Source organism: Osmerus eperlanus, chromosome 10, assembly GCF_963692335.1.
Source record: "Osmerus eperlanus chromosome 10, fOsmEpe2.1, whole genome shotgun sequence".
Lineage (NCBI taxonomy): Eukaryota > Metazoa > Chordata > Actinopteri > Osmeriformes > Osmeridae > Osmerus > Osmerus eperlanus.
The window spans coordinates 2,573,415-2,587,804 of NC_085027.1; the positions used below are offsets into that span (position 1 = coordinate 2,573,415).

Here is a 14,390-nt window from a genome sequence, read left to right on the forward strand (position 1 = left end):
AATGCTTGCTCTGCATTCTGTACAAGGATCTTGTACAGTGTGTGTCTCATGAGTAAAGAGGTTGTGTTTGTATAGGCAGGCTTCATGAATGAATGATATCAGGCTTGCTCTTTGCCGGGGTCTGACTTTGCACTGCAGAGTGTTTTCCTGAGGCTGGCAGAAGATAGAGGGAGAGAAGAACATGGTATCAAATATTAACTGGGATGCCTGGTTCACTGGGGCACACCAGAGGCTCTGTTTAGCCTATCCATAGCATCTATCTGGGTACGTGAGCAGACCAGAAACAGAGGTTTGGAGGCCAGGAGAGAGACAGGGATGGAGGGAGGCCAAAAAGTGGGTGGTTGAGAATCAGAAGTGGGCAACATTGAAGTTCACCCTTTCCGACTTATTCACAAACAGGTATATTCACATTTTACATTTTAGTCATTTAGCAGACGCACTTATCCAGAGCGACTTACAGTAAGTACAGGGACATTCCCCCTGAGGCAAGTAGGGTGAAGTGCCTTGCCCAAGGACACAACGTCATTTGTCACGGCCAGGAATCGACCCAGCAACCTTCTGATTACTAGCCCGATTCCCTAACCGCTCAGCCACCTGACTCCCTATTTAGTCATGTAGCAGACGCTCTTATCCAGAGCGACTTACAGTAAGTACAGGGACATTCCTCCACATGTGGTCGGACGTAGGTAGAACTGTATGAGTCACAGCCAGAGCATTCATTGACCATGAGCACAGCAACAGAACAGGACCGTGTTAACAACATTAGGGTTTCTGGATTCAGTATTGACAAGCAGTATCGATGGGCTGTATAGGGCGTTTGGTGTGGGGTCAGATGGCTGAGCGGTTAGGCAGTCGGGCTAGTAATCAGAAGCTTGTTGGTTCGATTCCCGGCTGTGGCTAATGACGTTGTGTCCTTGGGCGCTTCACCCTACTTGCCTCGGGAGGAATGTCCCTGTACTTACTGTAAGTCGCTCTGGATAAGAGCGTCTGCTAAATGACTGAATGTAAATGTGGTGTGGGCACCGGAGATGATTTCAGCCCTTATGTAATGCTGCGTGTTTTTCCCAGCTGGTTGCGAATCTCACAAACAGGGTTTAATGATATGCCAACTGATAATCCAACACTAGCCTGATGCTAGCATGTGATAACCTTGCGATTAGCTTGTCTAACCTTACGATAACCCGCCAATACCCTGATGCTAACCGCTGATAAACTGCACGGCAAATATGAAAGTGTTGACTAGACACCAGTAGTTTTTAAGACGGTAGACACTCAGTGAAACTACAACTAACACTCCCCGGTGTTAAATCAACACTTTTAAAATTTTATTTGACGTGTTCCGACAACCTGACTGGATGACCTCAGCTAGCTAACCCCGATGATAACCTGCTCTCCATGTTCCTGCTTCCTGCAGAGATGGGCAGTGAGTTGCCGGGGGCAGTGTCCATGCCCGGGGCGGTGGTGGGGGCAGGCCAAGTGAGGATGGGAGGAGCCTTGGCTGGACGCGGGGGCAAACGGAGGTCGGGAGGGTGAGTATTCACGCTGTAGCTAAATCCTCACATCGCCAACATCTTAACTATCATGCTGATTCATCATAGGTTCAGGCAAGACGAGCAGGACCTGTGAATCCCAGTTTACCTGTGAATCCCAGTTTACCTGTGAATCCCAGTTTACCTGTGAATCCCAGTGTACCTGTGAATCCCAGTGTACCTTTGAATCCCAGTGTACCTTTGAATCCCAGTGTACCTGTACTTGTTACAAACAGCACAATAAAGTTGAAATGTGATGTGCTTATGGCCGGAGATAACCAGTATGACAGGCTATGTGATGCCTGAGATGTCAGACTAGGTGGTGAACTCCCATGCACTCAAACTGTGCGTCTATAGAAACTGAAGCACCAAACAGACACACCCAGCACCCTGGAAATGTGGACAGTGTGTGTTATGTATTTATTAATCTGTATTTGTCTATTTTTGTGCATGTACATGTACATGCGTGTGTTTGTACTCATACACACCACAGTAGCAGGACAACAATCCTAACCGTTGTCCTGGTTACTGGCCAGCCATGGAAAGATGCCGCCCTCATAGTTGGCACCTCTTAGCCTCCTACGCTGCCCCCCCCCCCTACACACACACACACACACACACTTTCACACACACATGCTGAACCCAGAGAACACTCCTACACAGTGGAGGCAGGTCTGCTTTGGCATGACAGGGATGCATTCGAGGCAGTCCCACAGCCAGGCTTCGTGTCCTCGGGACAACCGTGACACGTTCACTTATACTTTCGTTAGTTGCCATGGTAACGCGTAGACGTATCTGCTTATTATCTACTATCTACTACATCGGCAACCTTGAGTAAAAATGGGAAGAGCCGCTGCAACAAATCACCCAGACAGCTGCGGTAACAGGCTTTGAACCTTCCCTTCCTGGTTCCTCTCCCAAACAGAATGTGTCAGGGGAAGTGTAGTCCAGCCATCACTGTGACTTGGCAGCTATGGTAACTAGGCCTTGCCTCACATAAAGTGTATTCCAGCTCTCTGCAACCGTCCTGATGTCATGTTGACACGTGTGGAAGCCTTCCAGGGTAGAGAAACGCTCCGGTGTTTCATCACTTCCCCTGGCAGCTGGTGTGAAGCCGTTAGCTCTGAGAGAGACAGGCTGCTGAGTAAGGCGGTCCGCTCACCCTCTCCTCCCTCAGTGACTGGAAGCAACATCACAGACTAGTACCACGGAAAGAAGAAAAACAGTCCCTAACTAAGTCACAGTGTCAGCAGAGAACTAGAGCTACAACTTCCTGTATGGAACTTCTTGTATCGAACGCGTCTTCACTTCCTGTCAGGGGCCCAGAGTTAGGTTTCAATCTGATGAGACTTCTGCAGTCCCTCAACCACAGAATAAGTAACGGTTCTCCAGTGGAGGACCAGGCCATCTCATGGACTGTGTGTTCTCTTCTCTTGCAGGATGGAGTTTGACGACGAGGATGGAGAAGGGCCTAGCAAATTTTCAAGGTGAGAGCAGTGGGGGGAAAAAAGTCCTCAGTACAGTATGTTCCTCCATTCGTAAGGAGAATTCTGTGTTTGAACAGCAGTTGAGTTAGAAAGCTTTAGAGTTCATGGTCTGTTGATGGGTCTCAAGTGAGCCTACATGATTCAGTCACCCTAATCATATTTTTTTTTGTATAAATATGGTTTTATAATTTTAACAGTCATTTTTGTGTATATTTAACTTAGACTCAGTGTGGACATGCTGTGACGTTAGCCAGAGCCGTAGTTTGACATTGAGTGTGTTTGATTTGATCATCTGGGCTGTTTCTCACCTGTTTGTTTCTCCAGCATCAACTTCATCCCAGACATTCTCTCACATATTTTTCTTTCAACATGTGGTTCTTCGTGGTTTCTTTTAGAGGAGGATGATGTGTGTCCGTTTTGTCCCTGGCTGGCAGCGCACGCCCTGCTCTGTTAACTTGAGCAGGGGCGAGGAGACAGCGCCCTCTGATGGCGAAAGGAGGAATCACCAGTCTGTTATGAGAAGCACAGTGCTACCTCAAACTGGCTTGTCTAGAGCAGTGGTTCTCAATCCTGTTCCTCATTCCCTCCTGCCCTGCGTGTTCTAGACGATTCCTTGCTCCAGCATACCTCATTTAAATTTAAATGAATGGGTCATTATCAGAGCTTGGTAATGCCCCAGGGAAACATCTAGAACATGCAGGGCAGGGGGGCTCGAGGACCAGGATTGAGAGCCACTGGTCTATAGTCCATACATCCAACAACCTGATTGTACCATACCCTGTTTTAAAATTGGTCTCAGCATCTGCATTACAGCATGACCACTCAGTCTCCATAGATCATCCCCCCATTGTTTGGTACAGGATGTGGAGGGATAACAGGCTGTTTTAGATTTCTGTTTCTCACTCAGTCTGTCCACTGGAGGGAAACAAATACTTGTAGCTTCGCATGCTATCCTAATCGCTACATTGAGCCACGCTACATAAGCATAACAGCTTCAGTACTGTGTCATGACTGTTACACAGCCTGGTAGGACAGATTTCTTCCCCTGCATGCCCTGAGCATAAGCCCAACCATATAACACACATCCTCATGATCTAGCGATACACAGATGAGTTTAGAATAGTGAGCCAGCCAGTTAAGACTACTGTCCATATTGCTGCTTAGGTGTGTGTACATGTGTGTGCTGACCTGTGTTACATTCTGTCCTCTCTCCTGTTCACAGGTATGATGATGATCAGATTCCAGGTGATAAGGAGAGATATGCCAGGTAGGCCTAGGTTACAGCTCTGCCAGAGGACTTCAGCCAGGGTGCACACACCTGCTCACACCTGCTCACAGCGCTGTCCTTCTAGCCCTCTCAGCTCGATGAACCCTGCACACCTCACACCTGTTGAAAAACGACAGAGACAAACAGCAGTTAGAGCTGACACAGTCTGGATAGACTATATATGAAGCAGAATGCTACATAGCTAATGTAGCTAACACAGTCTGGACTATACATGAACCAGAATATATGGAATATGTGGGGAAAATATGGGGTTTAGGGTGAAGTGCCTTGCCCAAGGACACAATGCAAGGCTGGTATTGCCAGCAAACGGACCTCGCTAGCTAGCCAGCATGTGGGTGGATATGTTTTTTTTTTTGCACGATTAGGTACTGTACTATGCACAATTTCTATCAGCCAAGCTAAGTATAACTAGAGAAATGTTGTCAAAATGCGCTGCTCAAATAACCGACAATAAAGTGTAGAATTTAAATCCAAAAGCTCAACGAAAACGGAATGGTGAGCAGAAATTGTGAGATAGAAAAGTTGAGCGTGTTTGTAAAAGTTAGAGCTAGCTCAAACGTTGTTGATGTGTTCACCGTCCTTGCGTTAATACACGGCCACAAACTGTCAGCCTTTTCTCTTGCTACTAAGCTAGCCTATCTAGCTTGGGAGAGACCCACTATTATTCGGCTTCGTTTTTGGAGAAAAAAAATCGACGTTGGAGGTACAGTGATCAAGTCATCCAATTCCAAATATTACCGATACATTTCAGATATAATAATGATCTTTTGCAAAGCATCATCTGTGCTAATCCGTCATTTGGTTAAACCGCCAAGTCACGTGAGATGGTAGGTGTGACGAGCATTTCCAGCCATGTAAAACAGTGAGTTCACATATTCTGATGGCCCATTTATATATAGTTGCCTGAAGTTGTATGTCAAGTCAGCTTCAACTACACTGAATGTAATCTAATATGACAAGCAGATGAGATTTGTGATGTGAATAAAAGCTTTCACCTTTATTTTCTCACTGTCTGAGCTGGTAGTCGGTTTAAGGTTAGGGTTAGCCAAGCGAGTTCAAGCGGGACAACAGCGCCATCTACAGTCAGAATCCATTGGTCACAGAATTAGATAGTCACAAAAATGTATGTTCACAGAATTCCATAATCGAGCATCTTGGGACATAAATGTTTGTGTCTTTATATTCTCAGAAGAACACAGACACCTACAGAAGCAGCAGAATGAGACCTAACCCTATAACACCCTTCACACTATACAAACTGCTATGCTCACAGTTCTCTTAGTTAACCTTTCTGCTAGGCTAACAGATCATATAGAGGTCAGTTAGAAAGGAAGTGTGTGCCCTGTCCATCTGTAGGAAGGTGTGGTGTTTCTCGTAGATAATGTCACATGATTAAACAGAAACATTGTGGACCAGGAAGTACCATAGAGTATATTAATAATACCATAGAGTAGATAAATACCAGTACTTCCTGGTATGACTGGACAGTTTCTACACAGTCTCCATAGTGTACTTCCTGGTGTGACAGGGTGCTGTCTAGTCAAGCAGGACGGTCCTGGGTGTCTTAACTCCGCCTCTCTGTTCCAGAGAGAACCACAGCGAGATAGAGCGCCGACGTCGCAATAAGATGACGCAGTACATCACCGAGCTGTCTGACATGGTGCCCACCTGCAGCGCTCTGGCACGCAAGCCCGACAAGCTGACCATCCTGCGGATGGCCGTGTCGCACATGAAGTCCATGAGGGGCACGGGCAACACATCCACAGACGGAGCTTACAAGCCCTCCTTCCTCACTGAGCAGGTGCTGGTCACAGCCACACACCCAGGCAGGCTCATCAGGGCCTCCCCGCCACAGCATGCTCTCCTCTACTCATCTCTCTCCTTTCTGCATCTCTCCCTTTGTGTCTTATCCTCTACGCGGCTCTCTTCTACTCGTCTCTCCTTTTCTCGTCTCTCCCACCTTGATGCTTCGATCTCTCCTCATCTCTCTCCTCTCCTCATCTCTCTCCTCTCCTCATCTCCCTCTCCTTTTACGAGCATCTCTGTTTCCACCAACAGGAACTGAAGCACCTGATCCTGGAGGCTGCGGACGGCTTCCTGTTTGTGGTCGCGGCGGAGACGGGCCGTGTGATCTACGTGTCGGACTCGGTGACGCCGGTGCTGAACCACACCCAGTCCGAGTGGTTCGGCAGCACGCTGTACGAGCAGGTGCACCCCGACGATGTGGACAAGCTGCGGGAGCAACTCAGCACCTCAGAGAACTCCATGACGGGTAGGAGGGCCGCGCTCGCGCACGTGTGTGTGTGTTCATGTTTGTGTTCATGTTTTGAGTGTGTTCGTGTGTGTGTGTTTGTTTGAATGTGTGCGTGTGTGTGTTCATGTTTGAGTGTGTGTGTGTGTTTATGTTTGAATGTGTATTCATGTTTGAATGTGTGTGTGTTCATGTTTGAATGTGTGTGTGTGTGTGTTCATGTTTGAATGTGTGTGTGTGTGTGTTCATGTTTGAATGTGTGTATTCAGGCCGCATGGCTCTGTCCAGACACAGGGAGGTGTAGCAGACATTATGAACGCGTCCACTAGAGGGAGCTGCACACACAGCTATTCTCCTTCACTTCTGCGCACGCTGAGCCCCTCTTAGTGTAGAGATCTCTGCCTGTCTCTCTTCCAGCCTCTCTTAGTGTAGAGATCTCTGCCTGTCTCTCTTCCAGCCTCTCTTAGTGTAGAGATCTCTGCCTGTCTCTCTTCCAGCCCCTCTTAGTGTAGAGATCTCTGCCTGTCTATCTTCCAGTCTGTCATTTTGTCTGTGTCTCTGACTTTCAATCCAGCTTTCTGTCAGTTTTTCATTTTGTTTATATGTCTCTCCGTTTGTTTATAGTTTAGGACCGCTAGTCAGCCACAAAACACACAGATTACCCTATGTGAGCATGTAATCCATATAATGCAATAATCTCTCCACGTTACACACCACGCACACACACCACACACACCACATTCTCTGCCCTTTGAAGTGATGAATGTGTCCTTCCACTGAAATGTGTATTTCAGAAGAATTCTGTGGAACTAAACCAGAGTGTATCTGAGTGTGGGGGGGGTCTGCATGTCTGTGTGTGTGTGTGTGGGGGGGGCGTGTTTTTGTGTGAGTGGGTCTGTGTGTGGGGGGGTGTCTGCGTGTGTGTGTGTGGGGGGGTCTGTATGTGCGTGTTTCCGCGATGTAAGTCTGTGGAATGCCAGTGTTTGCCAGAGATCTAAGAGAGAGGGAACACAGGGTTGAGCGAGGCCAGCGTGCTTGTTGTTTTCTGTCGGCCAGTTGTCGCTGTCTGTACCGTAGCCACGGTGATGGAGGCAGCTAGAGATGTCAGCAACAGTAGCCTGTCATGCTCAGACTAGAATACAGGCACAGGACTGTGAAAAGTCAAGATTCGTTACATGAATATTGTCTTAAATATAACAAAATGTTGGTCTTCTTTATGGGGCAGTATAAAAGTGCAATGTTGAGAAAACCTTTGTTTTGTTATTTATTAAGAGCGGTTGTGCTTTCTTTTTTGAAAATCTTGGGACCCAAGGCTTTTGCACAGTACTGTAGGTCTCTCTAGTAGAGACCACAGCTCAGCTGCATTGGTAGGTGTCACAGTGCCTGCTGGTCTCTGTGAAGATGGAGCAGGGTCTCACCTCCTGTTAAAGCAGCTATCGGAGGAGGTGGTCCGATGCCTCCCTCACCCAAACACACGCTCCCCCTCACCAAGAGCAAACTCTGACAAACTGCTACTTACCGAGGAGACCTCCTTCCTCCACCAACCTGGAACCTGATTTATCCACCAACGTCCTCCGTCTCTGGTCTGCCAGGGAGTTCCAGATAAACGAGGAGGGGTTTTCCTGATGAGTCTTTGATAAGCACCATGCCTCTCAATGATGGAGGGAGCCTGCCAGACCTATTTCTCCTCCCACGCCACGCATGCCCAATGAGCTCTTGGCAGGCCCGAATTGCTGATTGGTTAAGCATACATAATGTAGGAAGAGTGATAAGTGATTGGGCCAGGGATGTAGCAAATGAGGAGACTCCTCCGTGTGACAGATGATGGCTTTGTGGGTCTCCCTCTCTCTCCTCTGTGGCATCGAGAGAGAGAGGGAAAGATGGATGCAGAGAGAGAGAGAGAGAGAGGTGGATTGAGAGAGGAAGGGAAGGATAGATGGAGAGAGAGATGGATAGAGGGATGGAAAAATGGCTGGAGAGATGGATAGAGAGAGGGAGGGAAGGAAGGAAGGATGGTGAAAAAGAGGGATGGAGAGAGGTATGGGTTTGGCTTCACATCACTTTTTCTCCACTCTGGTGGGTTTTCTTTCATTAGAAGGAGATGTAGAGAGAGAGAGAGAGAGAGAGAGACATAGAATATAGCAAGAGAACGGGTATAAGAGAAAGTTTTCATGTATCAGAAATGTATGAGGGAGCAGATGGATGGAGAGAGGGAGTGACAGGGGTGTAGGTAGAGCTGTAGATTGAAGGAGGGTGTAGGCCTTGGGCCAGTCAATGTCTGGTTAATGTGAAATGACACGTAGATATTTATTTTGGTTTCGCTGTGAGACTGCGAAGGTAGGAAAACAGCCCAGGGCCTTACCGTCTGCTGTTAACCGTGACTAAATATTCTGTTTACCAAGGACTATATCCTCCCCTGTCTCTGCAAATCATTACGCCTCTGCTTTGCATGGAAACCAGCACAAGAGCAGTCCACAACAAAACTGTTACGTAGATGTGTGTTGGGAGGGGGAGGGGACGGGGGTCTGCTGCTGTTGTTGCTTTGGGGAGGCGGTGTGTGTGTGTGGGGAGCAGGGTTGTGTGTGTGTGTGTGTGTGTGTGTGGGGAGGAGGGTTGTGTGTGTGTGTGTGGGGAGGAGTGGTGTGTGTGAGGGTTGTGTGTGTGGGGAGCAGGGTTGTGTGTGTGTGTGTGGGGAGCAGGGTTGTGTGTGTGTGTGTGGGGAGCAGGGTTGTGTGTGTGTGTGTGTGGGGGGGGGGAGGAGGGTTGTGTGTGTGTGGGGAGCAGGGTTGTGTGTGTGTGTGTGTGTGGGGGGGGGGAGGAGGGTTGTGTGTGTGTGGGGGGGGGGGAGGAGGGTTGTGTGTGTGTGGGGAGGAGGGTTGTGTGTGTGTGTGGGGAGGAGGGTTGTGGTGGCTGGCATACTGAGCGTGCAGGGACGGGGCCTCCATGCCAGCTGAGGTTCCTGCAGGCATCCATACATACATGCCTGCACAGCCCTGTCTGTCTACAGACCCTGTCTGTCTACAGACCCTGCCTGTCTACAGACCCTGCCTGTCTACAGACCCTGCCTGTCTACAGACCCTGTCTGTCTACAGACCCTGCCTGTCTACAGACCCTGTCTGTCTACAGACCCTGCCTGTCTACAGACCCTGCCTGTCTACAGACCCTGCCTGTCTACAGACCCTGCCTGTCTACAGACCCTGCCTGTATACAGACCCTGTCTGACACACTGGACTGCTCTGAACCTCTTTTTACTTTACTGTTCTCTTCCAAACTCCTCTCCTCTGCTTCTCCTCTCATACCCTCGTTTATTTGTCTGTGAGTGTGAGTGTGTGTGTGTGTGTGTGTGTGTGTGTAGGTGAGGGTCAGATATGTTGATCCAGTAATTTCCTGCCAGTTTCCCTGAAATCATCAGTTAGATCTCAGACAAACGAACCTGACGCACTCAGGGACGCCGCGTGCTGTATGTTTACTCTCATCCAGTCACACACGTACACAAACGCGTAGCCAAACTAGCCTGGCACCCGGACGCAGAGACAGGTCCTGAGACATCAGCTGGGGCCCTGTGATGATGTGTTACACTGTTTATCTTCCCCCTCTGTCCTGGGGTTATTCCCAGACACTTGGTTCCAGAGTAAACTGTTCACACTGAGACAAAAGCACACCCACACACTGCACACGCATTGCACACGCATCCACACACACCCACACACTGCACACGCATCCACACACTCGCACGCATTAATGGACAAACGTATCTAATCCTCAGCCACTGTCTTACTCATACCATAATAAACTATGGTTGATTTTGGTACATCATTAAGCCTCTTACTGCAATTTCAATCCTGCGTATGTGTGTGGGTGGTGTTTGTGCGTGTGTGTTGCATATCTGCCATCCTTCATCTGATATCTTGGAAACTAAACTAAAGTTCACCCGTCATTAGAACATGACATCACCCAATCACAACAGAGGAAACTTCACTCACGCACACACTAAGGAACTTGTTTGCCTGTGTTCCACAGTGTGCGTATGTGTGTGTATGTGTGTGGGGGCGACGGTATGTATACTGTGTCTGCTCTGGTGTCTCAGAAGGGAATCGATTATGATGTGGCTGAACTTTTGTTTAGCATGGCAGGTCTGTTTTGTGTTTGTGCTACATACCCCAGCGGGGAGTCATAACAGTGTTTCACCCTCCTGCTGTGAGGTACCCATCCAGCTCCAGCATCAGCCTCAGAACTCCAGCCCCATAGCCCCTGCCCTATAGCCCCAGCCCTATAGCCCCAGCCTCAGAACTCCAGCCCCATAGCCCCTGCCCTATAGCCCCAGTCCTATAGCCCCAGCCTCAGAACTCCAGCCCCATAGCCCCTGCCCTATAGCCCCTGCCCTATAGCCCCAGCCCTATAGCCCCTGCCCTATAGCCCCAGCCCTATAGCCCCAGCCATATAGCTCCTGCCCCATAGTCCCAGCCTCAGAACTCCAGCCCCATAGCCCCTGCCCTATAGCCCCATCCCTATAGCCCCTGCCCTATAGCCCCAGCCCTATAGCCCCAGCCATATAGCTCCTGCCCCATAGTCCCAGCCTCAAAACTCCAGCCCCATAGTCCCAGCCTCAAAACTCCAGCCCCATAGTCCCTGCCCTATAGCCCCAACCTCAGAACTCCAGCCCCATAGTCCCTGCCCTATAGCCCCAGCCCTATAGCCCCAGCCATATAGCTCCTGCCCCATAGTCCCAGCCTCAGAACTCCAGCCCCATAGTCCCTGCCCTATAGCCCCAACCTCAGAACTCCAGCCCCATAGTCCCTGCCCTATAGCCCCAGCCTCAGAACTCCAGCCCCATAGTCCCTGCCCTATAGCCCCAGCCTCAGAACTCCAGCCCCATAGTCCCTGCCCTATAGCCCCAACCTCAGAACTCCAGCCCCAGCAGAGAGCCCTGCTAGAAGCCTGGCTCTAGGAAGCTGTGATCTCAGACAGGTTTTCTCTTCATCCCAGGTCTCTCTGGGCAGCTTCAGGACCATGGGGAGAGCTGCAGGTGGTCATGGAAGACATGTTTGGTCTGCTGTGATGCCCCAGAGGGTTAGGGTTAGGCTTCTCTGCCCTGGAGAATCACACTGCAGAACCTCCTGCTGATCACCTTTACCTGGGTCAGCCAGAACTCCACAGCCCACATCCTCAGCTCCCATCCCCAGCCCACATCCCCACATCCACACCCCCAGCCCACATCCACAACCCACATCCCCAGCCCACATCCACACCCCCAGCTTACATCCCAACACCCCAGCCCACATCCCCACACCCACATCCCCACACCCCCAGCCCACACCCACATCCCCAGACCCACATCTCCAGCCCACATCCCCACACCCACATCCCCACACCCACATCCCCACACCCCCAGCCCACACCCACATCCCCAGACCCACATCTCCAGCCCACATCCCCACATCCAAATCCCCAGCCCACATCTCCAGCCCACATCCCCACACCCAAATCCCCAGCCCACATCTCCAGCCCACACCCCCATCGCAACCTCCTGAAGGTCCAGAAGTTTCCCTGACTTCTGGGCTTCCTCCGGTTCGACTCTTCTCTTGAGACCCCAGCAGCCTCACAGTCGTCCTCTCTGTCGCCGTGCCAACATCAGCAACCTTCATCTGCTAGTGGACATGACTGAGTACTGACATCACGCAAACAACCGTCGGGTAGCCGAGGTCACACATGGATCAGTAGGACAGGGAGTTAGCGTGCGCACACACACACACGGTCTGAGGCTCCTTGGCAACACGAACGTTGTTGCTCCGCTGTGTATTTATCTGGGATGTTTTCATCCTCTCCTTCCCCGGCCGCTTATCGAGTGTTAAGAGGAGGAAGCTATCAGATTGTTGTACTTTGATTAGATTAGCGGAGAATGTCTGCCTGAGCCTCTCTCTTCCTCCAGCCTCCCTTCTCTGTCTCCCTCTCTAAGTGCTGTTAGCGGGCCTGTGGTCTGTCTGAATGATAGCACGGACCCAGATCTCCAGGAACGCAGAGTCGACAGTAGAGGACGAGCTTCTTCTACGCTTGCGTGTCTGTGTGTAGATGAATTTGTGTGTGTATGTGTGTGTGTGTCTACTCTGTGTGTGTGTATAACTGTGTACGTACGTGTGTGTGTGTATATGTGTGCCTGTATACATGTGTGTGTGTGTGTGTGTGTATTAAGATGTATAATGTGTGTGTCAGATGGCTGAGCGGTTAGGGAATCGGGCTAGTAATCAGAAGGTTGCCGGTTCGATTCCCGGCCGTGAAAAATTACATTGTGTCCTTGGGCAAGGCACTTAACCCTACTTGCCTCGGGGAGAATGTCCCTGTACTCCATGTAAGTCGCTCTGGATAAGAGCGTCTGCTAAATGTCTAAATGTGAGTGTGTGTGCTAGCTGTTCCCTGATGTGCTCTGTGTGTGTCCGCAGGGCGTATTCTGGACCTGAAGACCGGCACAGTGAAGAAGGAGGGCCAGCAGTCCTCCATGAGGATGTGCATGGGCTCCAGACGCTCCTTTATCTGCAGGATGAGGTGTGTGTGACCGTGTGTGGATGAGGTGTGTGTGTGGATGAGGTGTGTGTGTGTGTGTGACTGTGTGTGTGTGTGAGTGTGTATGGATGAGGTGTGTGTGACACATATATGAGGGAGGGTGAGTTTGGGTTAGGGGTGGGGGGAAAAAATGAATCACATTTGAATCGCATTTCACATTGATTCACAAATGTAAAAAATATTTTTTTATTAATTTTTTGTAAATGTTTTTTAATAATTTTTATTTTTTGATTAGAAATCGAACAAAATCGTGAGTTGATTTGTAATCGATTTGTGACCCCAAGAATCAATTTGAATCGTAAGGTACCAAAAGATTCCCACCCCTAGTGTGGGTGTGCGTGAGTGAGTGTCTGTTTGTGTGAGTGTGAGTGTGTGTATATGTGTGTTTGCGAGTGTGTGTTAGTCTTTGTACACATCTGGGTGCCTCACAGCCTGTCCAGTTAGTGCTCCCTCTGACAGCTAAGGGTCCAGGGCTACACACACACACCTTGAAGGTGTGTTTGAGTTATACAGCCGTCCCAAACACCTTGGTTTAGGCTCCAACCAGCCGTGACACACACACCTTATCCTTAAGAGCGCTGTGATCCGGGGAGGATTTGCACCTGTGTGGAGACAGGGATGTGCGTGCCTCCAGATCTTACCTCACACCCTCCAGCTACGCAGCCATATGCTTCCCATCTCAACGTGAGGACATGCATATTTTTTATTCCCCAGAGTTATTGGTTAGATGATTGATGTCGCCTCGCTTCATAGATAATTATGCATGACAGGTGCAGAGACTACAATAATCATTACAGTCTGTTGGAATACAGCCTTCTCACTCCGCTATACATCCACACTCGTGCTTACGCAATATGGTCCTCGTCTTAGACACGCGCATTTTACTTTTTACATTTACATTTGATTCATTTACACATATGCATACTCACAATCACACACACACACACTTACACACACACTTACACACACACTTACACACACACACACTTACACACACACTTACACACACACACACACACACTTACACACACTTAAACACTCACACACACACACACATACACACACACACACACACACTTACAACACACACTTACACAGACACACTTACACACACACACACTCTCTTCTCACTTTGGAAGACATTGCCTGTTTCATCGTCTTGCTAAACAGTATTTTGATCGAGACATTCCTATGATGAATCAAAGCCGTTTTTATTTTTAGCCCAGGAAAACGTCACACACTATTCCTGGCAGGTTTCCGTTGCATGATGGCATCTG

The 14,390-nt window shown here is 49.3% G+C and overlaps 1 protein-coding gene across 3 annotated transcripts in view; it reads left to right on the forward strand.

Moving 5' to 3' along the window:
* arnt2 (aryl-hydrocarbon receptor nuclear translocator 2) overlaps positions 1 to 14,390 on the forward strand; it is a 58,078-nt gene that overhangs the window by 22,849 nt on the left and 20,839 nt on the right. For 2 of the 3 annotated variants that reach the window (XM_062472119.1, XM_062472117.1), the window contains exons 2-6: positions 1,415 to 1,529; positions 2,969 to 3,016; positions 5,892 to 6,105; positions 6,363 to 6,576; positions 12,993 to 13,095. In XM_062472119.1, coding sequence (XP_062328103.1) covers positions 1,417 to 1,529; positions 2,969 to 3,016; positions 5,892 to 6,105; positions 6,363 to 6,576; positions 12,993 to 13,095 — 692 coding nt within the window. In that variant the 5' untranslated portion in view covers positions 1,415 to 1,416. The remainder of the gene's footprint in view (positions 1 to 1,414; positions 1,530 to 2,968; positions 3,017 to 5,891; positions 6,106 to 6,362; positions 6,577 to 12,992; positions 13,096 to 14,390) is intronic. The other variant, XM_062472118.1, reaches the window with a different exon arrangement.